The 27,413-nt window shown below is 34.7% G+C and overlaps 1 protein-coding gene across 6 annotated transcripts in view; it reads right to left on the bottom strand.

The window, feature by feature from the left end:
- The window catches only part of Mtmr6 (Myotubularin related protein 6), a 374,237-nt gene that overhangs the window by 15,354 nt on the left and 331,470 nt on the right, over positions 1-27,413 (bottom strand). For all 6 annotated transcript variants that reach the window (XM_081738794.1, XM_081738793.1, XM_081738790.1 and 3 more), the window contains 5 exons: positions 26,592-26,824; positions 21,598-21,848; positions 18,298-18,426; positions 8,450-8,576; positions 6,056-6,208 (listed from right to left, as the gene is read on the bottom strand). In XM_081738794.1, the coding sequence (XP_081594920.1) occupies positions 6,056-6,208; positions 8,450-8,576; positions 18,298-18,426; positions 21,598-21,848; positions 26,592-26,824 (893 nt within the window). The remainder of the gene's footprint in view (positions 1-6,055; positions 6,209-8,449; positions 8,577-18,297; positions 18,427-21,597; positions 21,849-26,591; positions 26,825-27,413) is intronic.

The following is a 27,413-nucleotide window of genomic DNA, read 5'->3' as shown; positions in this document are numbered from 1 at the left end:
TTTTCGGAATGTTCACGCCTGCAGCTACATAATGATCGTTTCGCTATCATAAACCAAAACCGACCTTCTGTAGCATACCAGGTACGCAGGTCTTTGTTTTCTATGAGTTACATACTGAAATATCTTGTATGGGAGAAACTTATTGCAATTTTCCTCCAAAATTTGCAGCTATTGGAAATTTTCTCGTGCTAAGACCAAGTGTTGAGTTAACCATTTTTCAAAAGTATTCAATAGAAAATATATTGGGATTTTGCAGTCTTTTATTTATTTTTTAGGCCTCCACTTCTACCTGCTGTTGCCTGTTATTTCAAAAACTTATTATAGAGCAGACGCTACTGCCTCTTACTCTCTGTTCTCTTTCTCTTTACTTTTTTTTATTTTATCTCCCCTCTCTTGTTCGAATTATTTCACTTAGCTACAGGCGAGGCATTTTTTTTTTTTCAAATAGCAAGTTACCTTAAACTTTAAAACGTTCGTATTTGCTGGCGACTATATTCAATTGTGCACTTGGGATTTGTGTTTTACGTTCTTATGCATAAATTTAATTTAAATTACTTGCTGAGCAAAAAATACGTTTATTGTAAAATTATTAACGTGTAACAGTTTCGCCAACTATGATGGCAATGACGAGTGATGCGAGAAGTGATGTGGAGATTCAACGGAAATAAACTTCATTAGTAACATGAAGAAAAAGATTAAACAGACAAACAGTGAGAGAAGAAAAGCAGAGAAAGGGGTAGAGGCATTCTACGAGCAGTTAGGGAGAAATGGTTACGATATAAGGAAATTGAAGTACAAAAGGAAAGGAGGAAGAAAAGGAGAAAAAAGAGAAGACAGGAAGGAGAAGAGGAGGAAAGAAAAATATGATGGGGATTGAGAATATGGTGGAAGAGACGGAGATCATCAAAAGAATGCCTAAGAAGATTGGAGGTATTTCTACGTACAGAAAAGGAAGCAAAAGGTTACTAGAGGTACTAAGTGAGAAATGAAGAAAGAGAAAAGTAGAGGAGGAGGAAATGGAGAAAGGAGTGAGTGCGGTGAGTGTAATATGTGCTATATTGGGGAAACGGAAAAGAGATTAAAAGAGAAAATAAAACAACATAAGGATGACGTTAGGCTCAACAGAGACAGAAATGCAATCTACAAGCATATAAGAAACATTGGGAACATTCAGTTAATTAGAGTGACGTGAAAGTGCTGGGCCAAGAGGAGAGGAAGTTATTCAGAAAATGGAAAGCAGCAACGTTTATTGAAACAGAAGGCGATAGAGTTATGAACTGGAACTCTGGACTTAAAATTGATGAAAAATTAAATAAGTTATTAAGGAGTCTTAAAGATTAATTCATTTAAGTGTACAGGTTTATTTTTGTAAATTTAGCATTATTTATTTATTTATAATTTATATTATACTATTAGTATTCATATTTAAGGAGTTAACTGTAGAGTTTATTTTGTTAATTACATTAAGCCTAGTTTTTAGAAATAGATGTATATGGTTGTCAACAGTGGGGAAGAGAAATAACGACTTTTGTATCTGTTTTATTTTTTAGTGTGTGGTGTAAGGAGGTTGGCTGTTGTAGATTTGAGTAACCAATCAAGATTCGTGGATTTTTTCGCTGTCTCTCATATATTAATTCTGTCATTACCTGTGTATTCATAGTGTCTGATGAAGCCAAAGTGGATAGTTGGCGAAACTGTTACACGTTATCAATTCTTACAATAAACGTATTGTTTTGCTCAGCGAGTAGTTTAAATCAAATTTACGTATAGTAAAAGCAAAGCCTGGACAATGGGCAATATTACTGTTCTTAAGCAACACCGAGGATATGAACAACCGGACCTACTATTAGTGTGGGCTTCGAACCATGATTGGTGCTTGAATCCGGTGCACAGAGTTAACCTTAAAAGTATAGGACATTCCCCACTCCACTATCATCCCTCCAAGAGAGCTGGATTACAGGACTATGCCACTGGTCACTGCGTCACTGTCTATTTGGAAGCGTACATATGCAGGCCCGTATTATGTATTGCGCGACCCTGTGCTCTAAATAATTTGCCGCCCCCGCACAAAACTCCCCCGACCCAAAAACGACCAATATTAGAGTTACATTCATAGTTTCTGGGATCGCTGAGATAAATAATAACAGTTTTAATCCGATTCAACTTGTTACTCATTACTCTTCTGTAAAGCTTTAGTACTTGCTGCCACATGTGAAACAGTGAGCTTTGTTCTCACTTCAGCTTTTATTCTTTCTAAAGCACAGTGGATGGTTGGTGGATGCTTAAGCTTTCAAGGTGGGGTTGAGAACCCGTCTGTGTCTATTCTTTCTTCTTTCATAATGGTCTTTTAGTTTTCTCTCGTAATAGTTAACGCTCCGCTCAACGTTGTGTGTGTGTGTTTGTGTGGTTCATCATGTTCGTCTTGTGTTATGCTTCTTGTATGCTCTTCTTAAGAGTAGGTAATGAATTTGAATATTTCATAGCTTTGAGAACTCTCAGTGCTAAGTTTAAATAGAATGTCTGGAATGAAGAAATTCGGAAATAGGCCAGAACTGGTTCCATTTACTCAGAAGCTTCTTATATCTGCTAAGTCTGCTTACCGTAACTACAAAGCATACTTAAAAAACCTAAGAAAGAAGGAAGCTCAAAAGGAAGTAAAGAAAAAAAGATGAAACAAAACAACAAAGAAAGAGGTGGTGGAAAAATTGGCAAACGAAAAAATGGGCATGATGAGATTTTGGTCACTTTTCAACTATTCAAAGAGACCAAACCACTATAAGCCCTGTAATAGAAAATGCCAGCTATTAGTGTTGAATTCATAGTTTTTGAGGTCGCTAAATTTAACGGTATCAGTTTTCATGATGTTGAAGTTCATTCTTACTCCTTGGAGTGGGGTGGGAGAGGATGACATTTTAAAACAACTCAGATAAGCTAGCTGATTAGTAACTACGGTAATTAAAGTGAATTAAACACGTTAACATATTTTCTCGCGCTTGCGCGGGACTCTGCGGGTTGCTAGCTTTAAATATTACTTTATTGTGAGTCTTAAAAGAATTCCAAAATTTTGCCGCTCCCTAAATTCTGCCGCCTTGTGCTCGAGCACAGAATAGCACTTACCTAAATACGGGCCTGTACATATGTACAAGGGCGCCGATCCTGGGGGGCCGAGGGTCCTCCCCAAAGCTGATGTGGGCCTCCCTTATTTAAGAACATACAATATTTGGCATAATTTGAATGCAATTTGTATTAAAATCCTCATATATGCCTTCTGCATCTGAATGTCCCCACTCCCCGAAATTTACAGAGAAATCGGCGCCCTTGCATATGTAATTAGTATTAGCTACTGCATCTTATAACAAAGTTTATCGAAATAAACTACAGGCTAGGATTTCCTTTCCAAGTAATAAATCCGTGTATTCGAATCTCAGCTACGACACGTTTATACAGTCTGCCAGAAAAATGTATACACTCTTTGTCATCCTATATCAGGATACTGGCATTGGCAATTGTTCTGAAATTTAAGTATGTTGTAGTATGTCTTTTCGCCCAACAGATGTCGGCATTATCAATTGTTTTCAGTTAAAATTGTTGTAGTACGGTTTTTCGCTCAACAGATGTCGTTCTTCTCGATCTTCCCTTGTGAATAGCGCAAATCGTTCCATGCGCCTCAAACTTGTCAACAATGCGTTTGATTGTTAGGCGGTTGGTGGTTCAGTACCAATCTTTCTTTTCCATTGACGCTGCACTTTTCGATGGCATTCCCAAACCTGATGAAACACTTCAGAACGTACTTACGCTGCTCGCACGTCAAGCGTGCTACAGCCATTTTCCTACCTCACTAACCGTGCTGACAGTACCGACATCTGTTGAGAGCGAAAAACCGTACTACAATATAATTTTAACTGAAAACAATTGATAATGGCGACATCTGTTGGGCGAGAAACCATACTACAACATATTAAAATTTCAGAACAATATTGTCAATGCCAGTATCCTGATACAGAATGACAAAGAGGGTATATATTTTTCTGGCAGACTCTGCACAGTATTTGTTGTTAGTGAGAACGTAAACATTTGCTGGCAACTGTATATCCTGATTCTTGATGTAAATAGGTTTGATTCGATTTTCCATTAGCCTTTACAGCACATTCGAGAAATGTAAATGTAGCGAAGAAATTTAATATTTGTACTGGTATAGTTATACTCTAAAAATATCTAACAGCTTGATATTAAAGATTAAAACACTAACGCAGTATTTCATATATAATCAAATCTAATGTAGTATTTCATGTATAATCTGTGTATTAAAGAATGAGTATTATCTCAAAAAAGAAAACCTGGAGTTTCAGAGATTAACTGTTAGTGCCTTTGCACAAAATTTATCCACAATAGCATTTTACATATTAGAAAACTAAAAATTGCAGCTGAAAAATCTACCTTTTGAAAAAACTATCCCTTACGTAATGTAGTGAAACTTGTCTACGAATGCCACCATCGCTTCCAATAACTGGTCAATTTAGAAAGGTAGCCAACTTACAGAAAATAAATTTATTTTGAAGTAAAAGCTATTACAGACTGTAATGTGTGCGCTTTTAGTGCCATAGCTAACTATTATCTATGCACTTGTTTGTATTTTATAAATTATACAGAGTAAAGATTATTTATATAATATAAAAACATTGTATATAATAAATGTTTCAAATGTTGTAATTTCGGCATGCTATTGGCTATAAAACGATATGGAATATTCTTTATTCTTTTCTTCCATTTATCTACGACGGTACATCTACATGAAGATCGTCAGTTCCAGAAAATACTAAAAACATCCATATCATCTCATCCTCATTAGTAGTGAAACACCAAAAGTAATCCTGTTGTACAGAGTGTCTCAAAAGTCCCCTGACATAGGGTAACTGTTATTATCAGAGTTACAACAAAATGTGAGAGAGGATACTGTCTCCAAATATGATGTTTTCAATCTAAAGTAAAAAAAAATTCTTAAATCGGACGAGCCGTTTGGGCTGTACACTCTTTATGCGACCAATGTTAAATTAAAACGCAACGTTGCCATTTACCCAGAGGTGGATAAATTTTGTAAGAGTATGGTGAATGGGGGCATGTTTGAAATGGGGGCTGACCACCTACACGTTAGTGTAAAATACAGTAACTTCATTCACTTATGTTGTGAATCCAGGTAAATGGCAACGTTTCATTTTCATTTAGCATTGGGCGCATAAAGAGTGTATAGTCCAAACGGCTCGTCCGATTTAAAAAATTCCTTCACTTTAGATTGAAAACATCATATTTGGAGACGGTTTTCCCTCTTACATTTTGTTGTAACTCTGATGATAACAGTATTACCCCATGTCAGGGAACTTTTGAGACACCCTGTATATTCGGAAACAGCTGCTAATTTGCCAGCAACCAGCGGAACAAAAGACCTGTTCCATTATTTTATTTTTATTTCTTTTTAACATTCTGCAACGTGAATCCGTTTATTTGTTGCAATTTCTTTCAAGCCCTCTACAAGAAAAGGATTCGAACACGTAACGTAAACAAAGGACACCCATAACTCAATAAATAAATCAAGATTGAATTGCCAAACATCTTGTAAACGTACACTATGAATGGGAGCCTTAGCTATATCAATCTATTCATGTACTCGCCGACAATAGACTGAAACGAACAGTAAGTACCTTACCTAGTTTTTTTTTTTTTTTTAACACAACTTACTTTCAATGGACAAGCTCTCTCTCAGTTCGGTTTACGGACTTCCCAAAACATACAACAGTAGAAGATGGTCTGGAAAGGTCTTTAAAGAATGAAGATCATGCAAGTATTCAACCAACACAGATGAATTTAACATTAATAGCATAGGAATGGCGTTACTTCAACGAAGCAAAGTTCCAAGTTAGACAGATGGCCAACGTACAGAGTAATAAGTAATACAGGTTCCATAAGAATTGGAAGAAGTTATGCAGATAGCCAAATTAATAAGTTTCACTGTAATTCAAATATAAAATATGAAGAAAAAAAAAACAATATCTAAAATTACCTGTTCAACTAAGGCTTTTTTATCATACATAAACTTGTTGTCGAGAATATTTAGTTTCTCCTCCGCATTGCACCCATCCATTAGACTTTCTCTGGATTCTTTCCTCTTCTTCTCCCCAGATTCTGCCAGTTTTTCTTTCAAGAACGCTATTCGCTTTAAAATAAAAAAAAATCGAAAGTTAAATATGTATCATACATATTATACCTAGGCACATACACTGCACATATTTAAAAAAAAGTGTTGCAAAGCATGTTAAATCATATCGGAATTGATATTTACTAGCCATGAACTTTAGAAACTGATAAATGATGATTGGTTGATTAATACTACCATAATCAGTAAGTGGAAGAAATGATATTACAAAGGAAGATGTGGGAGAAATGATATTACAAAGGAAGATGCTTCACACCAATTTTATCAATAAACGTAAAAGATAATCAATAATCGTGCTCTTCTGAATCATATTATAGTTAAGTTTAGACAGACGTGTTAAGCAGGCCCGTAGCCAGCCTGATTTATTAGGGGGAAGGGAGGGCAGAAACCAAGACTGAGGGGGCAATGACAAAGACATCAAAAAACACCATAAAATTGTAGATTTACTTATCATTTACACAACTTGTATTTATTTTTGAATTATCGAAAGCGTAAATTTTTGTTTCATTTTTGTGCTTAATACAAGCTCTTTGTGAGGTATTTTGTTTTATATTAATAACTAAAATCGAAGTTTTTTTTTTTTAAACATTAGAACAAAATTATATTAGAGCAATTTTAGATGATATCAATATAAAATAGAAGTATATGTTTTATTCAACGTTTGCACTCAATTTTCTACCTTCCATTGTACGCGATACACTATAGTTTATTAATATTCACAACTAGTGTTGTGGATTATGATATCTTGTTTGGAAGTGTACCGGTATCTTTGGATGCTTGTCATGGTTGCAATAATAGGGTACGGTTTGAATTTCTTGAAATGGGTAAAGACAATGGAAGATATTTGGTGCATTTAGCAACAAACATATAATTTTACATAGAAATGAATAGAATTCGCAAAGTTGAATTTAATTTAGTAAATATAATTGCAAGAATTTCACTAATTTTGAATCAGTTTGAAAATTATCTTCAGCGTTACTTTTTAGAAGGGGCAAAAAATAATTTAGGGGGGCAGTGCCCCCTGTATCCGCTCCCTGTTTAACGGCCTGGTGAGTCGAATTTTTGCTGATAGCTGTTAGCATTGTCACGACATAAATAAGGAAAGGTATCTGGTGTATGAGAAGTTAGAAGAAAATAAAAAAATATAAAAAAAGTTAATAAACACTACTGAACAAAAGTTTCCCAACACTACAAAGTATACAATTTTAAATCTTTGTGCCTGCATAACCACGTCGGAATTTTATTTTCCACATTCAAATGTAAAATAATTCATATTTTTGTCTTTCTACGAATAATGATTTTTTAATTTTTTTTTATCACATTCAGTTTACTGATATTTGTGTCCTTTGTATCTTTCAGATATTTGAAAAGTCGGATGTTGAAGCAATGTTGTTCTTGGCATCGCGAATATGCTCTTTCAATCCAGTGTGTCTGAGTTATTTTTCGTCATACATACGTAAATATCTTAGAATGTAACTCATACAAAAAAATTATATATATATATATATATATATATATATATATATATATATATGTAATTGAGGATTTCTTGTAATGAATACATTTTCCTTCCGTTTCTAAGGACATGGTAGAAAGCACTACAGCTATGTCGTAAACACCCACCCTCCTTCCTGAAAAAGTTACAAAATAATAATATGAGCAAAGAACAAAATTAAGCTCGATTCGAAACGAAGTGCTACAGCTAGGAGTTTTAAGAATATGATAATACGAAGGAGTTTTATTCGCCGATAAACACGTAAAACAATGACAGGAAAGCATAAGATATATGCTCTGATCGAATCTCAATCCCCTTTTCTTATTTCGTGATTAAAGTTTCTCCTTAAATTAAATTGTAATTCAAATCTTTTCTTCCAAGTGGAATACTCTATTCACATTACTGTACTATGCGTTTTTAGTATTCTTTGAAAAGATACTACTACTATCACTTCAATGATAATAATAGTACAGTGGTGGTCGTTTAATAGAAGTTTACTGTCTAAATATACATTCGCTTTAATGTATGACAAAGCAGCGAAACAATGCATTATCCGAAAATTATTTCCAAGTACAACGCCACACTACGAACTTGAGTGAATAATAGGTTTCGTCATTAGAAAATGAAAGAATGCATGCGAAAATAATTACGTAGTTGTACCATAGATAATGAAGAACCGACATACATTTTCTTGTACCCAGAATTCCCAACAGCTTTTATTTCAAGTTCATATTAAATATAATTACCTTCTGTAATAGCCGAATATGATCCTCCAATGAGCTGCTATGATCACAAGTTGCAAGAAGAAGATCTCCTAAAGGTTCTCTCGGATGGACTCCACTTTCAAACCGACAGTACATTCCTCGCCAGAACCTAAAATAATCACAAATATGTACCTGATAATAGTTATTGAAACAAAAATTATTTCATTAGTTTAGTGTATCTAGCAAGGTAACAGAAAATGTTCTACAGGGATCGTACCAGAAGTGGCTATGCTTAACTTGCCCCAAAAAGAAAGAAAGAAAAAAGAAATTTGTCTTACGGTTATGCCTTTAGGCTGAAGTAATTGGATTTCACGAACAAATAATATTGAAATAATCGGTGAAATGAAAATAGTGGGGGAGAGGGAAATCCTCTAAAATTTCCACAGATACAAATACTGTCTACTAAACTCACATGATCCAAAATCAAATGAGGAATTCTTTGCGTTAAAGATAAGCCACTGAACCATTGCAAAACTACTTATTTCTGCTTACTGGAAAGTACAAATTTATAGTTTATTCTCCTTCCCCTCCTTGTCCTTGACAACTATCTCTCCTGTGAAAGGAATTTACTATCTATAAACTTCTTAATAATAATAATAATAATAATAATAATAATAATAATAATAATAATAATAATAATAATAATAATAATAATAATAATAATAATAATAAAACTCTCCTTCTATATTGCTGAACACGAAATTAAAATCTTAACTTCCTTGTTACGAGAAAAATAAGCTACAATTTAGCTCCCATATTCATGTTCTCTCTCCTGTTCAATAGTTTCGGAACAAGAAACAGACTATTTACACATTGACATACACACAGACTATTCAGACTGAATACAGTTGACTATTTATATTAAGGTCAAAATTTACTTATAACCTTAACCCTTTACTGTTTTTTGTTACCATATGGTTACAAAATAATCGAACTTGTCTAACGTGAACGCTAATTCAATATTCCGTTGTTGGTCATTGTTACCATATGGCTGCACCTTTCCGCTTCGTACGCTGACTCGTTCTGACACCTTGTAGTGGGTTCGGGTAACTTTATGTGGGAAAGATGTGTTGTGTTTGTTAGTAGAAGCCAGAATTCACAGAGGGTGAAGAGGAAATATTCCTGGTTGTTAGGTAAGTAACAGTAATTTTGTTTTGTTGACTTCTAGTTGTTTATAAAGCCTAATTGAAAGATTTTAAATTTAATTTTATCAATTATATCAATTTATGAGTACGTTTAGGGTTGTTAAACCTCGCGTAACCATATGGTTACATTGTTCAATGAGGGAATAAAATTATATTATTTATTGAACTGTATTCTTCGCGATTTTATGTACAAGTGTATTTACTGAATTGTTTATATTCATACATGAAAGAAATGCTTTATGTGTCTTTACTCTGTGAAATTTTCCATATTACAGTTTGGTTCATCAATTTGTTTCATTAAGGCGTGTCCATTTTCATTTTCGGCTTTCGTAAATCTAGTGAACTGTGATCAGGGGCGTTGTCAGTAAAGGTTTTGTTGGTATTACACCATTTCTAATAATACTTTTATATAGGATATCGTTAAATGTAAATGTGTTTTAGGTACAATTTGTGTACCCCTTTTTCTTTTACCCAGATCTATCCTGAACGCTGATCTATGAGAAATAAATTTATAGCTTACTGACTTATTATATTTTTTAGTTTGTTCATTTCAGAGTTCAGTTCGTCGTCGCTCAAAATGGATGGGGATGGTATTTCGGTCAATGTGTTTTACGAAAAAGTCTTAAGGAGCAACAGCTGTCATATCCGATTCATCGCAGTTGCCTGACATTGATTCGTCCGAATCCGATGAAGACCTAAGTTCCTCAAGATCAAGATTATGTACCTGACAGTGAGGTATGTTGAATCATTTAGCACCTATATATGTTTATGCATCTCGTAGAAGTATTCTGCTGTTGCAAATTTTCTTTGTGTTGCTGCTAAATTTTAGCATATTATATGCTTGATATTGAATATACATTTCAAAACTACTAGTAGAAAGAAAGTGGATAAAAAACCCTTCCCTTTTTGTTTCCTACATTTTCACTATTCTCGTCCTTTGGCCTAATATCCATAACTTGCTACTGGTATTTTCAGTAAATTCTATGTACCATAATACAATTTTAAATCACGTTCTTTGAATCCAGATATTCACCAAAATCTATTTCATGTTTGAAGGTTTTACTTCATAAAAAAACATCGAAAAATATCTGATTTAGAATAATTTTACCTTTGTTTCCTTTTTAGAATAATAGCATTCCAAAAGGTCTTACATCTCTACCGGATGACATAACCGATTCTGATGCTGACTCTGAAGTTTCAAAGAAAAAATGCATGTTTAGTGCCTAGCCATTATCAAACGATAAAACAAACATATGGGGGCAGTGGATAAATCAAATATGCTAACTATAATTTATTGTACAATGAAAGCCAAACATTGGTACCTCAAAATCTTCGGCTACATCCTAGACTTGGCTGTAGTAAACAGCTGACTGATATGCAGGAGAGACCGTAAAATGGTTAGAGAATTACATATACGGTTGAAGGTATATCGTTCTGATATTACCTACGCACTTGCTACGTGTGGGAAACCAAAGAGAGGATGGTCCTCTGTAGAATCGACAATAGAACCGCAAGGAAAGACAGGGCAACCACTGAAAACTTCGCCCGAATGATGATACTACAACAGATAATATACCCCACTGGCCTATCCATACGTCTAAAGGAAGGTGCCGGTTTACAAATATGGTACTAGTCGAATTACGTGCATGAAATGTGATGCAAGGTTGTCTTGTACTGAAATAAAAACAAAAACTGCTTTCTGGTATTCCATTCGTAGAAACTAACTATACTGCTCTAAAAATTTTATTATATGGTTAAGAAATATGTCCATAAGCACTACATTACAGTGCAAGAAAACATCCAATACCATAACCATTATTTGTAATTTATTTAGTCCAAATAAATACACTGTCATTTTTATACTAACTTGCACGCAAAAAAGTCACCATCATTTCTTGACAAGTGGCTGTAAGTTGTAATTATATGCCCCAGATATTTGATAACATGACTATTTAGGAGCTGTAACACAAAAGTATTGTTTGTAATTGAACACGGTTTAAAATATATTCAGTATTTTGCAACTGGACTCTTATATCAATTTACTATCGTACTGCTCTAGTAGAAATGGTTTTTACATAACAAGCACACCATATTGAACAATGTTACCATATGGTTACAATTATGAATACAGGCATATTGTACAATGTAACCATATGGTAACAATTCATAACTCGAAGAGTTTTGGCGGGAAAATTTTCAAAATCAGTAGAGATGATATAGAGTGCCTATATATCATCCTGTACAAGTTTAAGATTTTTTGGTCAACTGTAAGTCATAGTGAACAGTAAAGGGTTAAAGTAAAATTTGTACACCCCGCTCCACGCCCCAAAAATAAAATTCGAGAATCTGGTTGCTGACTATTAGGCAGCCTATAACGAAATACAAGAATAATGTATTCCTAACTCACGCTATGATACGGTAGATCGCCTTTCCCTGAAGTTGGATATTTGCATATATCTAAATCAGTTCTTCCCAACTTAGGGGCGCATCCTCCTGGGAAGCATGAAGAAGAGTGAGGGTGGGGAGGGGGGGAAGGCAAACTACTGACAGAAATAAGCTACATTTTTAATATAATTATAAAAATGAAACTAACCTTGTTTGTGATCAAATCACGGGAAAACAGTTGAGCCGATATCAAACTTTTGTAACATACCACCTTATAACATGAGAAAACAGAAGGCAGTGTGTACAATATAAAGAGAATTATGGCAAAATTGCTATTTAAAAAATTCCTGGTACACAAACCTCTGTAATGAGTATTTACCACAATATATTTTCGGTTAACAATTCTTAAGAGTCTCAATTACAACTGTACATTACGCTCCATTCTGCATTTTGCGTTCTCAAGACAATTTACGTGTATTATAAGAGAAAATGTAAGCTATATAAAGGAACAACCATGATTTTCACCTTCTTCGAACATAACTTTCCTTTTATATTTAGACTTCACTTTCTATTCTTTCGAGGAACCAGAAACGGTGAAACAACTACATTATTATTAGCTTTTAACATAAAAGAAAGTTATCCCACGATGACACATATACCACTTGGTAGATCTCGCTGAGCTGAACAAAATGATATGCGTGTGTGTAAATCCTCATGCGTAGTTTTCGAGAAAAAAACTAATTTTTAAAACATAAATATTGATCCTCTGTTATAACCACATCACTTAAGATGACACTCAAACTAAAGTATATACTATTCACGGTTTTTCCTTAACACTCAGGCACATGCGCCCTGTCTGCATCAAATCCACACGTGGTACGGGGATTCCCTTAATCTGAGAATAACTGGCCATAATTTTCTACTTTAAACTTATTTTATTTAGTTATTTTTGCTACAGATATGTTTATTTCTTAAGGACATAAAAAAAGTTTCTTAATTTCTATTGTAGGAGCGCCGAAAACCTTATTACCTGAAGTAGTTGAAATTGTAACAACTTCATTGAGTTTTTCGAACGAAATCACATGAAGTGACGGGGATTGCCGTACTTTCAAAGCTTCTTATACTCATAACCTCGAGCATAATTTTTCAATCTTTTCTAAAACAATTCTAAAACATGTCTTTGTTCTTCGTCATATTCCATTTTGATCAGAACTATGTGTACAAAAAGTATAATACCATCATTTTAAAAAATCCATACGCGGTAATGGCTTTTCCCCGCAAACATAATATTTCCATAACAACAGCTCATAGAAAAAGACAACGTGATGTGCATACACAAACAATCAAAAGAGGAAGCTAGAAGGCGCCACAGCTACCAGCGTAAAACTAGCATCACGGAATCACATCTTTTCTTCAAAAGCAGGGAATTCTCGTCAACGTACGTGCTTGAGTGTTAAGAAACTAAGAAGATGGTAGAATGCAGTATGGTTAATGGTATACAGCCCACATTATGAAGTTTTCAAATTTAGTCTTTGATTAACAGTAATATTTTTGAAATATAAGACGTGTATCAACAGATAGATCACATGAAGCTCAACAAAATAATATGCGTAGTTAGCGAGAAAAAAAATTATAGTAATTAAATATATTGTAATGAACCACGTGCTAGTGTTTATAAACAATCACACGTGCTCCTGTTTGTAAACATCAATCACATATATTTACGTTTGAGTTGGATTATTACAAGAAGCAGCAACGGACAACCAGCACCACTTACAAGTCATATGATGACATGGAAGCAGAAGCGTCACCACCACCCGGAACGCCTATATAAGGAAAAAGATTCTACGGACAGCCACCAGTCTGCGATTGGTTTCCCACGTCTAGCTTGCCTGGAGCTCTAGGAGAAACCCAACCTCAAAACCTCTAATCTGCTGTGAGACTCTAGACTTCCCTTCCGCCTGGCTTAGATTGCTCGGAGCTCTGTCGGGGTCCCAACCTCAGTTGCTTAGCCTGTTTCTGGGCTCTATGACTCTTAACCCCCTCACTGCTTGCTTCAGAGCATTGGGGTTTCCTACATCAATCTACCTAGCTTACCCGAAGCTCTGTAGTGATCCTGCCTCAAGGCTGCAAGGTCTTGAGCTATCTTTTTCTACCTCGCATTAGGGAAAGTTGTACTGTAGTATTTCTCTAAATACTGTTGTTATATTAGAGGATTTTCTTTTAATAATAAACCGGTAGTGGAAGCTCATTCCGGACTCTGATTTACTCAACCTAGATCTATCTACTCTTTTCAAAGGGAAGAACTTTTACAATATCGTTCGTAATTAGATGAAGCTGATAATGTTTATTCTGCTGGAATGCATTATTTATTTATTTATACACTGTATAAGAAAAATATAGTAAGACTATTCATGGCTTTGGATTGATTATTTTAACAAAAGAAACACTGACCAAAGCTTAAAACCCACTTTATTTTAAATTATAATTTGTAACTGTTTCGGATATCTAGCATATCCTTCTTCAGACACTATCGAAAATAAATGAAAATACAGACATATATATAAATATTGTTATGACAAAGTTTAAATTCTTTAACCGTCATATATATATAGTCATTGTTATGAAAAAGTTTAAATTCTTTTAACAGACATATATATAGTCATTGTTGTACTTTTTTATTTTTATTTATTTATTTTTTCTATTTACTGAGGCCTTCAAGTTAATCCCATAAGTCTTCGTGTTCACTTTCCAATTAATCACGTTTAATCACGTTCCTTCATTTTTGGTTCTTATAAGGGCCGTGATTAATTGGAAAGTGAACACGAAGACTTATGGGATTGGCTGAAGGCCTCAGTAAATAGAAAAAATAAATAAATAAAAATAAAAAAGTACAACAATGACTATATATATGTCTGTTAAAAGAATTTAAACTTTTTCATAACAATGACTATATACGTATATGACGGTTAAAGAATTTAAACTTTGTCATAACAATATTTATATATATATGTCTGTATTTTCATTTATTTTCGATAGTGTCTGAAGAAGAATATGTGTCTGTCTAGATATCCGAAACAGTTACAAATTATAATTTAAAATAAAGTGGGTTTTAAGCTTTGGTCAGTCTCTCTTTCGTTAAAATAAAAATATATAGCGTTAAGTAGCAGATCAAGTGGATACTTTCAAATATCTAGGATCAGCACTAACAGACCAAAATCATATTCACGAAGAAATTAAGTGTCGACTAAAAGCACGGAATTCGTGTTATTATTCAGTTCATAATCTCTTGTCGTCGCGAATTCTGTCGATAAATTTGAAGCTTAAAATATATAAAACGATAATCATGCCTGTTGTTCTGAATAGATGCGAAACATAGTCGCTTACTTTGAGGGAAGAATGTGGACTGAAAGTATTTGAGAACAAAATCCTGAGACGAATATTCGGACCCAAAAGGAACGGGAATGGCGGAAAATTCATAACGAGGACCTACATAATTTATACCGTTTACCAAACATTGTTAGGATCATTAAGACTAGAAGTTAGGAATTAGAAGATTTAGAATCATTAAAATCATGCTACTTATTTGCAATGTACTCTGTAACTCCCTATAGAATTTTGTTGTAAAGTTGTCCTGATTCTCTACATTCAATTCTATAGTGAACGGATCTTCACAATAAACTTACGTTAAATTGATATACAGGGTTATTATAATTAAAGTCTCACTTTCAAAATGTTATGAAAAAAGAACCATTGGCCAGCATGACTTCAAATTTAAACTGAATATACTTCAAGAAGGGAAAACGGTATGGCATAAAAAAAATCCCAAGTGTATCAATAATGGCGCTGTAAGCGGCATAACGAAAGTGGATTCGGCTACATGTGACATTTAAATCGAATGTGCTTTTTATGCTGTTTTTGGCCTAAGGATAGTTAAAAACCGATTTTTCTCATCCAGTCTGGTACGACCTTGCCGTGGTGGATAGGCTTTCCACTAACAATGTCACAACTGTTGAATGACTTGGAAGTCATTTTTTTTCCGTCACAAAACCGAAACAATCATGCACATTGAAAAGTACAGTTGCTTTAATGTGCAACTCACGCAAAAGCCACCGTATTTCGATTGAAAATGTCACTTGCAGCCGAATCCATTTTCGTTATGAAGCTTACAACATCTATTGATACACTTTGGAACTTTTTTTTATTACGCCATATCATTTACCCCTTCTTCAAGTTTATTCAGTTCAAATTTAAAGTCATTTTGACTTTATATATATACACACAGCATTTTGAAAGTGGTGGGACTTCAATTATAATCACCCTGTATCATACCTTTGAAGTGGCTACTGGAAGTTGTTTGTAACTTGTAACTAATGGGTTTTCATGAAAGAAATCATAAAACGATGGAAAATAACTGAAACTGACGCAACGTTTAACATTGTGTGAACGAAATCAGCTGGCTTCATGGTACGGAGTGTAACGTTCAGTGGTTCAGGTGCAGAGATAATGGCGAAATTTTGAATGAACCTCGTGTTATGGTGTACTAAACGACTAATATCACTGAACATATTGGCTTCATCAGACACTTTGTAAATTGTTTACAGTATCTGATAACGCCAGAGCTGCTCCATGGCTAAGCGGTTAGCGTACGCACCTTTGGCGTGGGGGACGCAGGTTCGATTCCCTGTGGGAGCTCATGTGGTTCGGAATCCACGTTAATCAGTAGGTCCCGTCTCAGATAGCCTCGCTGCTGAAAGGGCCGCGTTAAATCAACTCAACTCAACTGATGTTCGGTTGGTCGGTGAAACTCTCACATGGTTATTATTTTAAAATAAATGTTACTTTGTTCAGTGACTTGTTTTCATAGTTCACGAATTAATATTACAAACTGATGACAATGAAATATCTAGCACAATCCACCATGAGGGCAATCACATTGAGCACATCCTGTAAAATGGGAATTCTCACTATTAAACATTCCAACTCTTAATGACTAGCCTCAGTTTCTAATATGGCAATTTAAATTTGCATATATAATCATTATCTGTTGCGATCTCGATGCTCCGCATTGGAGTAACTTTACCGATACTCCGCATTGGTGATACTACTAGTAGAAGTAGAATGTACAGTGCAGCACATCACGGAGTTCTGTGAAGAATAATGACTATCACATATGATGGACCTTGGTAAGTCACTCCAACCTGAAAACTATTTCCTATACCACACCCCTTCAATAATTTCAATCGCTACTCATTTACCCAAACATTAGGAACGCAACTCTGATTATGTTATAACTGCCCATCTAGCAATCACTATACTCAACGGAGAATTTGTAGCCCTCATCGATGCTTTTTATCATACCATCTCTCTTTTCTGAAGTCGCAGCAATAAAAGATCTTAATGGATTTTTTTTTATAAGTTGTTCACTGCTTTATTAATACACATTCTTCTCAGATATTGGTTTTAAAGTCTGCAATGTGAAATTTAAATATAAAAGATCAACTTTTTACGTGTGTATATTACTATAGAATGTGTTGTATTTAAAAAAAAAAAATAATAAATTATTGTAATTTTTCACGATTTACAATTTACTAACATCAAGAACGCTTAAACTCTTCTCTGTCACTTTACTTTCTTATTCGCCTGTTCTACGTGCCTCTTGTTTCGCTTTGCTGGCCTCAGAAAGCTCCGTAATATACATGACTCCTCGAATTGCTACCCGTTCAGCATGATCGGAGATATTTTCCAAGAAACCATAGCTCGCATACAAACCTTTGTTCCCATACTGTTTGGCAGGTAATACTAAATCTTCTGCTTTCAATGGCTCCACACGTCATGTTATGTCACTCTCTTGACGTACGGTAAAGCATTCTGCCGTAATTTTTCATATAAACTTATGGACTGTCAGCTGTCTCTCCCTACTCCTTGCTCGGTGGTTACGTAAATTGTAAATCATTTGTTTTTACTCAAAACCTCCCTGCTCTGCAATCACAGACGAAAGACCTCTTCTAGCTCTTTACCGGTGGGTAACGTTCCCATAATAGCCGACACGTTCCCACGTTGAATGGCTATGCTAATGCGTTGAATCAGGAAAGATTTTGCTCGAATACCTCCTGATTTAATTGACAGACGGTGGCCGATTTCATTTATAAATTTGAGGCCGCCTTCTTCCCAAGAACCGCTAGACTCTTAATGGAATTATATTTTGTTAACACAAGACTCATCAAACAACTTTATTAAACTAAACCACGTGTAAAAGAGAAAGAAAGAAAGAAAATATAATATTTTGCATGTACTAACCTGACATTCTGAGGACACAAGTTTGGAACTAGGATATCTGGAGTTACGTCTGCATCATACAAAGGGTTAATATATTCATTCATGTGATTGGCCATATAACCCCACAAGGAGTATGTCCTTTCTGATAACCTGGGAAAAGGATGCAATTACAAAATCAATGCTGCTTCTTAATCAGTAATATTTTATGTACAACGAAATGCGACAACCAACAACTCAAAAATATTTGTAAGTAAGACCTTCCAACAGAAATATGTGACAATCAGAGAAGTGTTACATATAATTTTTATTCCTGAAAATCAATTTTTATCGCCCATTAATTTGATTAACTACTGATAAGATTTTAAAATTAAATATTTCATATATTGTGTACTTAAACGACTTACACAGATATAAAGAAACGATTTTACACTATATAATAACATCTATCAGAGCTCCCTCGTGAATATATGGATAGCCTATTCGCCCTTGGCGTGGGAGATCCAGATTTAATTCTCGTTGGGAGCTCATGTGGTTTGGATTTCATGTCAAGCTGTAGATCCACATCTCATACAGCCTGGGTGCTAAAAGCAACGCCGCTCTCAAATGCCATCTGTAATTTTACCAGTGCGACTTTCGCAAATTTAATATATAAATCTATTAAGAGAAAGCAAAACAAGACTACACTTTTAGAAAATTTCTACACGTGAAAATTCACAAACAAAACTAAATAGCTACGACATGTCTATCTATGTGTTGTGGGTGAATCTTAAGAGACCTAATCACTGCGAAATTAAAATACAGCTAATTTTATAGTAATTATGTGATATCTTCAAATAGATAAAAGATAATCGAAATGTGGAAGAACAGCGCCCTAGACAATATTATTTTGCACGAGGTATCGTTTTCACGAGTTACCTAGTAGCTTTCCGTTTGCAGCCATTTAAAAAACGCGAAAATAAATGCCGATTTTCTAAATGGATAAAAATCGAAACCAGATAAGTGAGATGTGATACCTGTATCGCATTTAAAATAATATTATCTAGTGAGCTCTTGTTCCACTTTTCGATTATCTTTTATCTATTTGAAGATATCACATAATTACTGTAAACTTAGTAGTTAAAATAATTACTTAATTTTAACTTCACCGTGATGGGCCTCTTAAGCACTTCAAAACATAGTTCAGTTACCAGTATGTCATTAGAGAGATACATTAACTGGTAACTGTTTTTTCATTGCATGAGACGGATTAATAACTCAACGAAAGTTAGGATACTCTGAACAATGAAACACAGTTATCACTATGTAAAACCTATTTACTATTTACGACATATTTAATTTTATTTTGCCTGAATATTTACGTAATTAATATACTATACACGGTGTTTGATGCTGCAGGAAAACCCTGAATTTTACGCATTTCCGGGACCTGCTAAAATACAATGTACTGAGACAATCTGTTTTCAGATTTTAAAACTTTTGGTGATGGTAGCCGAGGAATTTCATTCGTGCTCTTGAAAATACTATTGCACTGTCTTTATCTCTTTGCCACTCGAATAAGTCATAATCCCAAAGTCGCACTCTCTACTGTATACGTACAAACTTACTAACAAAGGAATATAAAGTAAATTATCAAAAGTAGTATAGGAGGTATTCATACAAGAATTGCTGGGTTTTGTAAGTGAATAAACATCTGTTTACCATAAAGAAAGAAGACAATAAAAAATATTCGTTCTCAAACAATTATTTAATAATTTGGTACGTTTTGAGCTGCATGGATGACTCGAATCCCTTCATGAATTCAGCAAAGACAAGAGGTGTCGTTAAAATGTAAATATCATGTGTAATGTAATAAAATGTAAATATCGGTCCCCAGAAAAAGTGAAAATGTTTGAAAAAAATTAGTTGCGTGTCTGTGGGAACCATTGGACATTGTTTGAGGATGAATATTGGTGCTTTTTCCCCCTGTATTTAATTATAATAATTGTTGTTTTCTCACTCTGTTCAATATTAATTATCTGTTTACTATCTTTACGAAAGATCAGTGGTCATGTGAGCAAAGCTTAAAACTTCCAAGACTTCCGTAAAGGTTCTTCACATATTTACCTCGGTTACCGATGCATGTCGAATGCTTTATGGAGGCACTATAAGTTTTATTCACAAAACATTGACCAATAAGTTAGAAATTAATTTTTACATGAATAAGCAATTTAAATTGATATAACCAAAACATTTTCCAAAAAGAGGTAAAAATGAATTAAGAATTATACGCAAAGAGATAAAATTAAAAAAATAAATAATTAAATAGAAATAAAAACAGGCTGATATTAAAAAATCCGACCATCTATAATCTGATTCATTCAAATTTCCAGTATGGTTTTCGTAGCGCATTTTCAAGTTTACCGCGTTGCCGCGCCACTGTTTTGTTGAGGCGTCTTTTATGTTTCGATGCCACTATAGTCGATAACCAATTGTTGGGTTTGGCTTGCACCAGCTACAGGCATTCCTGCTCATTTCTTATCATTTAACCATTTATTTACTGCTGTATAACCTCATTATGGATTCAGTAAAGAAAAGAGGTGTCGTAAAACGTGGTGGTGGTGGCAGCAGCGACAGTTATGAGGATAGACTATTTTATTCAGTTGAACTAAAATTCTGTAGAATTGTTTTGTTTGTAGCTGGTGAACATTAAAATTTCACCTGTTTTTCATTTAGTGTTTAATAATCTTTATTTAAAGGACTGTACAAGTAGTCATTTCTGCTGAATATATATATACAGAATATAGAATCATCCAAAATCCGACATTTTCGAGAATGCAGCCCTCCTCAGGTTCAAAGGTCGGTTGATTTTTAAATATCAATTTGTATATCATTGTATAATTTAAAACTAACAAAATAAAGAGATTTGAAAAGGTAATAAATTGCATTAATTTTATTGGTGTGTTCCCTGAAATAGTACTAACTGCTAGGAGGTCTGATAAGCTTTATCACGATTTAGTATTAATCTTTTTATTCCTGATGATGGAACGCGAACCCTGATGATGGTTCCGAAAATTACTATGTTTAGAAGCTGAAAACCAGAACGCTATTGAATAAAGTCATAATTTCTCTTGATTTTGTATTGTTCGATTTGCATTGCCCTGACGACGAGCGATCCAACTTAAAATTTAATTTCACGAAATGTAAAAAGCTTACAGTGATCCCTTTTATTTATATCTGAAATAGCACTTGCAAAGGTAACCACTTTCTCAAACTGGAAGAGCGTTCCCATACAATCAATCATATTGAATGAGTATATTTCTGGGGCATTTCTTTTTAACTCACCTGAGATCAATGCGGTCTTTTTCACAGTTCCCAATAAAAGTGCCAAACTGGCAGGACTGGGCATGATCATGAAGCGTTAAAAGGAATCGTTCATTGAATTGGAAAGTGGAAGGAAACTGCTGTGTTAATTGCCAGGTACAGTCAATGAACTGCGTAAACACTGGTGATACTTCCTTTGGATCTCCCTGAAGAAATCCGCAGCGGTCGGTGAATTTATGGCCAAAGCTTAGCCATTCCTTTTCAATTAAGGCCTGCAAAATACATAAAAATGTTTAACAATTTGACACAAAAATTCATATACCAAATGTGAGCAAAGGCAGACATATCATCATGCAGAATTAAAGGCTATTATCAGCTACTAGTTGATATCGCCTAGCCCTAAGATGTGTAAATTCACACTGAATCAGAATACTGGTCTCTACTGAAATCCACTGAAACACGAAGAATTGAGTAAAACAGAATTTATCTGGTTGTAATCCAAGATGAAAGTAACAGACGTAGGGGCTAAGCCTCCAGTTCATCCTGAATACAGATTTGCCTGATTTAAACACTCAAAGTATAGACTTATAGAATATGGGAACTAACTTCTTCTTTTTTTGAATGAAATAACTTATCCTTCCACTTCCAACAGATGACTAATAACAGTTGAAAAAAGAATCTGATTACTGCGAAATGGGTGCAAACCACAACCTCGGACTAAACCAACGATACTTTCACGCTAATTACAAGTAAGAAAAAAATTAGAACACTTTATACATATAGAAAATTAGAAGTGTCATGTTGAATAAGTATTTTTCTACATGCTGTGTGAAGCTGAATGCAACCATTAACTTCATGCGAACGTAATGGTAACTATGTCTACTTATAATAGAGAAGCTAAGAATTGCCTTGCATACTGACCCGAATGGTTTCCATAAAGGATTTATCAATATATTTCCATCTTTCTAGTAAAGACTGGAGTCCTCAACAACTTAACCAATATTCATAGTCATATGAATAATTTATTTTAATTATATAACATTGTAGTCTTATAAAACATTTCTATACCGCTTCAATTTTGTTTATAAATTTATTAGATAAACTGTTCCTGGCGACTAAATCAAATTCAAGTTTGCATATAATAAGTATCATATATAGGTACACATAGGAACAAACACTTATAAAATCAGGCAATTGATTGAATTTAAACCTATTGTTTTTCTCGCTAATTGCACTATATCATTTATATGACTGTCAAATTTCAATCGTCTATCACATATAATACCAAGACCTGTAACTTGTTTTTCTTTGTTAATCGTTAATCACTTATTTTATATTTGCTGACATAATATTGAGTTTATTAGTGAAAGTCATATATTTATTATTTTCGAAGTTGATTATTAACATTTTTTATCAGTAATTTACTGTATCCAAATTTTTCTGTAGCAGATAATTATCATACTCGTTACTAACTATTCTAAATTTTATGTTCTCTACGCACAATAGCATTTGAGTATTTGATTTTTCCAGGTAAATCAATGATAAATGGAGAAAAAAGAACAAGAGGCAGAAGGGAGTTCCTTGAGGAATTCCCTTCCCTATTTGATCTTGATCAGACATTACACTAGCTATTTTCACTTTAAATGTTCTATTTGACAAGTACCTTTTAAATAATCTACTATTTAATAGTCTTCTTTCTCTCCGTTTTCTCCCACTTCTATGGGGTCGACGTTTCTGATGAGTATCCTGCATAAAACCCTGTTAGATTTTTCTTCCTGAAGTAATTCCTAACCATATGCACCTCACTTCCCTCTACCTCTCTTCCCATTCATTTGGCGCGGGAGACCCGGTTCGATTCCCGGCGGGAGCTCATGTGGTTCGGAGTCCACGTTAATCAGTAGGTCCACGTCTCGCATGGCCTCGCAGCTCAAATGGGACGTTAAATTCAGAATCAACTCAACTCTTCCCTTCCACTTCCATTTCTATCACTCCTCTGACCACACAGTTATTTGTTCTTCTCATTAGATGGCCAGACCATTACTCTTCTTTTTTCCTCGGATCTTCTTACAAGGGAAGTATGAATGAGCTCATACCGAAATCTACTGTAAAATTTCACTCAGAGGAAGGAAGTCTCACAGAAAGACCATACACAAAAAGCAGCTGCGTTTTTGAAGTGGAATTAACAAAAATGGCAGATTGAAATGTCGAGTATCCATGTCGACAATTGCACAATACGTTCAGCACCACCACTTGTAAACGGCCTGTTAATAAAAAGTCAATAACAACAATGCGGGTACATACTATACTTAAGGGGAAGTCGTGCGGTAAGGTGAACCTTGACGGCAGCCATCTTGAATTCAGGTCAAGTTTTGTAAATAGGAATAGCGCAATATGATGCATGATTCTGGGCTAGAATTTAAGCAGAAAAACAATGGTAACAATGGTTTTAAGGTACGTGCATTTGGTAAAAAGTTACAGGCATATTTATTGTGTATGTTTCCATGTGCACAACTCCCGAATGAAGCAGGTGTCCAACAATTTGTAAAATACAAAAATATAGGAAACACCCTTAATATTTTCCCAATTTGTCCCAAATGTTGTTGAGCAAAGCTACACACTTGTAGGAGATTAGTCGGCAAATTTGGTCCAAATTGGTTGAATAGGGGCTGAGATAGACCAGATAATACGAAAATTTAGCCAAAATCGCTAATAAAAAAATCCTTATATTAAATGCTGTATGTGCAATTTTCCTCTGATCTGTCTCAAATTTTAGTAAGCAGAGCTAATACCTCTAGAAGGTTACTCGGTGACTTTGGTCTAAATTGCTCTTGTTAACCAGTACTTCGTACCTCTTATTATCAACTGATTGGGAATAGAGGCGTGCGTCTAACAAAGCTCAAATCAATAGTTCCTAGATACGTCAATAGATGGCAGCTTGCTTCGTGTCGAATTCATACAGTACACATAAATATGCCTGTAACTGTTTACCAAATGCACGTATCTTAAAACTATTGCTACTATTGTTTTTCTGCTTAAATTCTAGCCCAAAACCATGTATCATATTGCGCTATTCCTATTTAACCTGAATTCAAGACAGCGGATTTCAAGATGGCTGCCGTCAAGGTTCACCTTACCGTACGACTTCTCCTTAAGTATAATATGTACCCGCATTGTTGTTATTGACTTTTTACTATTAACAGGCCGTTTACAAGGGGTGGTACTGAACGTATTGTGCAATTGTCGACATGGATACTCGACATTTCAATCTGTCATTTTTGTTAATTCCACTTCAAAAACGCAGCTGCTTTTTTGTGTGTGATCTTTCTGTGGAACTTCCTTTCTCTGAGTGAAATTTTATCGTAGGTTTCGATATGAGCTCAATCATACTTCCCTTGTTAGATATATCTATAGCTTTCCTTGTTCCTTTTATTCTTTCATTCTTCACTCTCTCTCTTCTTGTTATCCCACACATACAGCGTAGCATTCTCATTTAGGTAACATTGAACCTTTCTTCATCTGCTTCCTTCATTTTGGTCAAGTTCCTTCTCCGTAAATCATTGCTGACCTAACCATTGTTTTGTAAGTCATTCCTTTATTCTTTATAGTTATTCTGCGGTTTCACAGAACGCCAACACCTTCTTCCAATTTCACCATCTCTCTTGCGTTCTGGAATTATTTCCACGTCCAAATTACCATTCTAGGTAACAGATGAGTCTAAATATTTAAAATTTTTCACTTCATTCAATCTTTCTTCTTGTAGCCTTACTTCCCCACTTCCTTCTCCATTAAATTCGTGAAATTCAGTTTTCTTTCTATTAATTTTAAGCCCTCTATGTTCAAACAAATTTTTTCAACTTTCTACTTTTTTTTCAATTTCTTCCCTGAGTGTACTGCATAGTACAATAACATCGGCGAACATCATACACCAGGGCTTCATCGCACACCATACATCATCGGCGGCTTCGTCCCTCATGTTTTAAGTTACAACATCTATGACAATGTTGAAGAGATGAGGGCTTCAGGCTTAGCACTCGTGTAATCCAAACCGAACAGGGATTTGGTGTGTTAATCCCACACTATTTCTTACTTAGGCCGTAGATCCTGTATACATACCTTGGATTATCCTTACGTATTTCTCTGACTCCTTTCTTCCTCAGACATCTCCATACGTCCTGACGTTGTACACTGTCGTAGGCCTTTCCCAGAAAATAATATCCAAACCTGTTTTGTTTTTCCTGATGTTTTTCCATAGTTTGTCTTAGTATATAAACTGCGTCCTTCGTACTCTTTCCTGGCATAAATTCAAATAGTTCTTCTATTGATGTTTCCTCTTGTAATCGCCTGTCTACATTTTTCTCCCAGATCTTCACTACATGTAACATTAGTTTGATTCCTTTGTATTTCAACAGTTCTGTACATCACTTTCTTCTTATAAATAGAGATAGTAATATTATCCTTCCATTGACTTGAATTTTTTTTTCTGTTCATAAATTTTCTATATTAGATCCCAAACGATATCTACACTTTCTGGCTCCAAATTCTTTCATGCTTCTATTGGTATGGCACTAGGACCTACCGTTTTTTTTTCTTTCTTTTTTTTCGTCTTTATACTATGTAATGCTTTCTCTACTTCTTTTTCCTTTTCAATACTGAAGTTATTCGAGATGTGAATACAGAATTCCACATAAGATTCGAAAACGTACTCGAAGAGGTCATCAAACCTAAGTCCACACAGAAATGCTAAACATTCATACCATACATTACAGTAGCTTCGTACCTTCATACCTTTTACTTGATCAGTGTGCATAAGGATAATTAGTCTCAAAGACACTTTCTATCAATTAATAATGTAACACTGTTTATACCGTCTAACTGAAAATCCTGTGACCCAAGGAAATAGACCTAATGACTATACATATTAAACGTACGTTTGTTAATAACTCAGATACAAAGCAACACAAGTAACAAAAGATATATGCTAAAACTGACACTATATGATGTCTAAAACTAATTACCTGAAATCCTTGAATAGATCTATAATAGGGATCCAAAAAGATACTGGCCAAAGAACACACTTGTGCTGTTCTATCCCAACCATCGGAACAGTGTACTAATACACTGATCCCTTCAGTCACAGCGTGAGCGATAAACCATGATGTGTCTAGTACTGCTTTTACGTGTTTAAGCCATCCACTAGATTCAAGACCTCCAAGAAAACTATTCATGGAAGGAGATTTTAACTCACATGCTGAAAAGTGTATAAACGAATATGTATTAGTATTTTCAACTCTTACATTATACAAGTATTTTAAGAATAATTCGAATTTCTTTACATCTTACAGTTAGAATAAGTGAATGTAACAAATCAAATATATTAAGTTGATCACTGCTTTAACCTGTCCGTCTGCTTAAGTGAAGGGAATCTACGTCACGGGGTTATTAAGGTCACCGAGAGAAGAGCCAATCATAAACGTCACAATGGTAGTCATGAAGTGTTTCTGTAGAAAGGAACAAAAACATTATAATGTTGCCACTTTATGAATATTTGTTCAGAAATATTTGTCAACTGAGGTGGCTGAACAGCGGAATCCTCATGACGTGGCAACAGAATGTTAATTCGGTCCTCCAAATACGGTCACGTTGTCCTCCAAATGTCATTTCATTTCTTATTTTGGTCTGAGTTTAGTTCTTGTTTGCTCAGAGGTTACCAACTCAGCTGCTTTTTCTTCTGGAGGAACTTTACATATGCCTCCTCGTCTAAGAGTTCATCATTCTTTGTTCTATCTATCTATCTATCTATCTATCTATCTATCTATCTATCTATCTATCTATCTATC

Source organism: Thermobia domestica, chromosome 14 (genome assembly GCF_964235325.1).
Source record: "Thermobia domestica chromosome 14, izTheDome1.hap1.1, whole genome shotgun sequence".
Classification (NCBI taxonomy): Eukaryota; Metazoa; Arthropoda; class Insecta; order Zygentoma; family Lepismatidae; genus Thermobia; species Thermobia domestica.
This window is presented reverse-complemented; position numbering and strand designations above follow the sequence as displayed.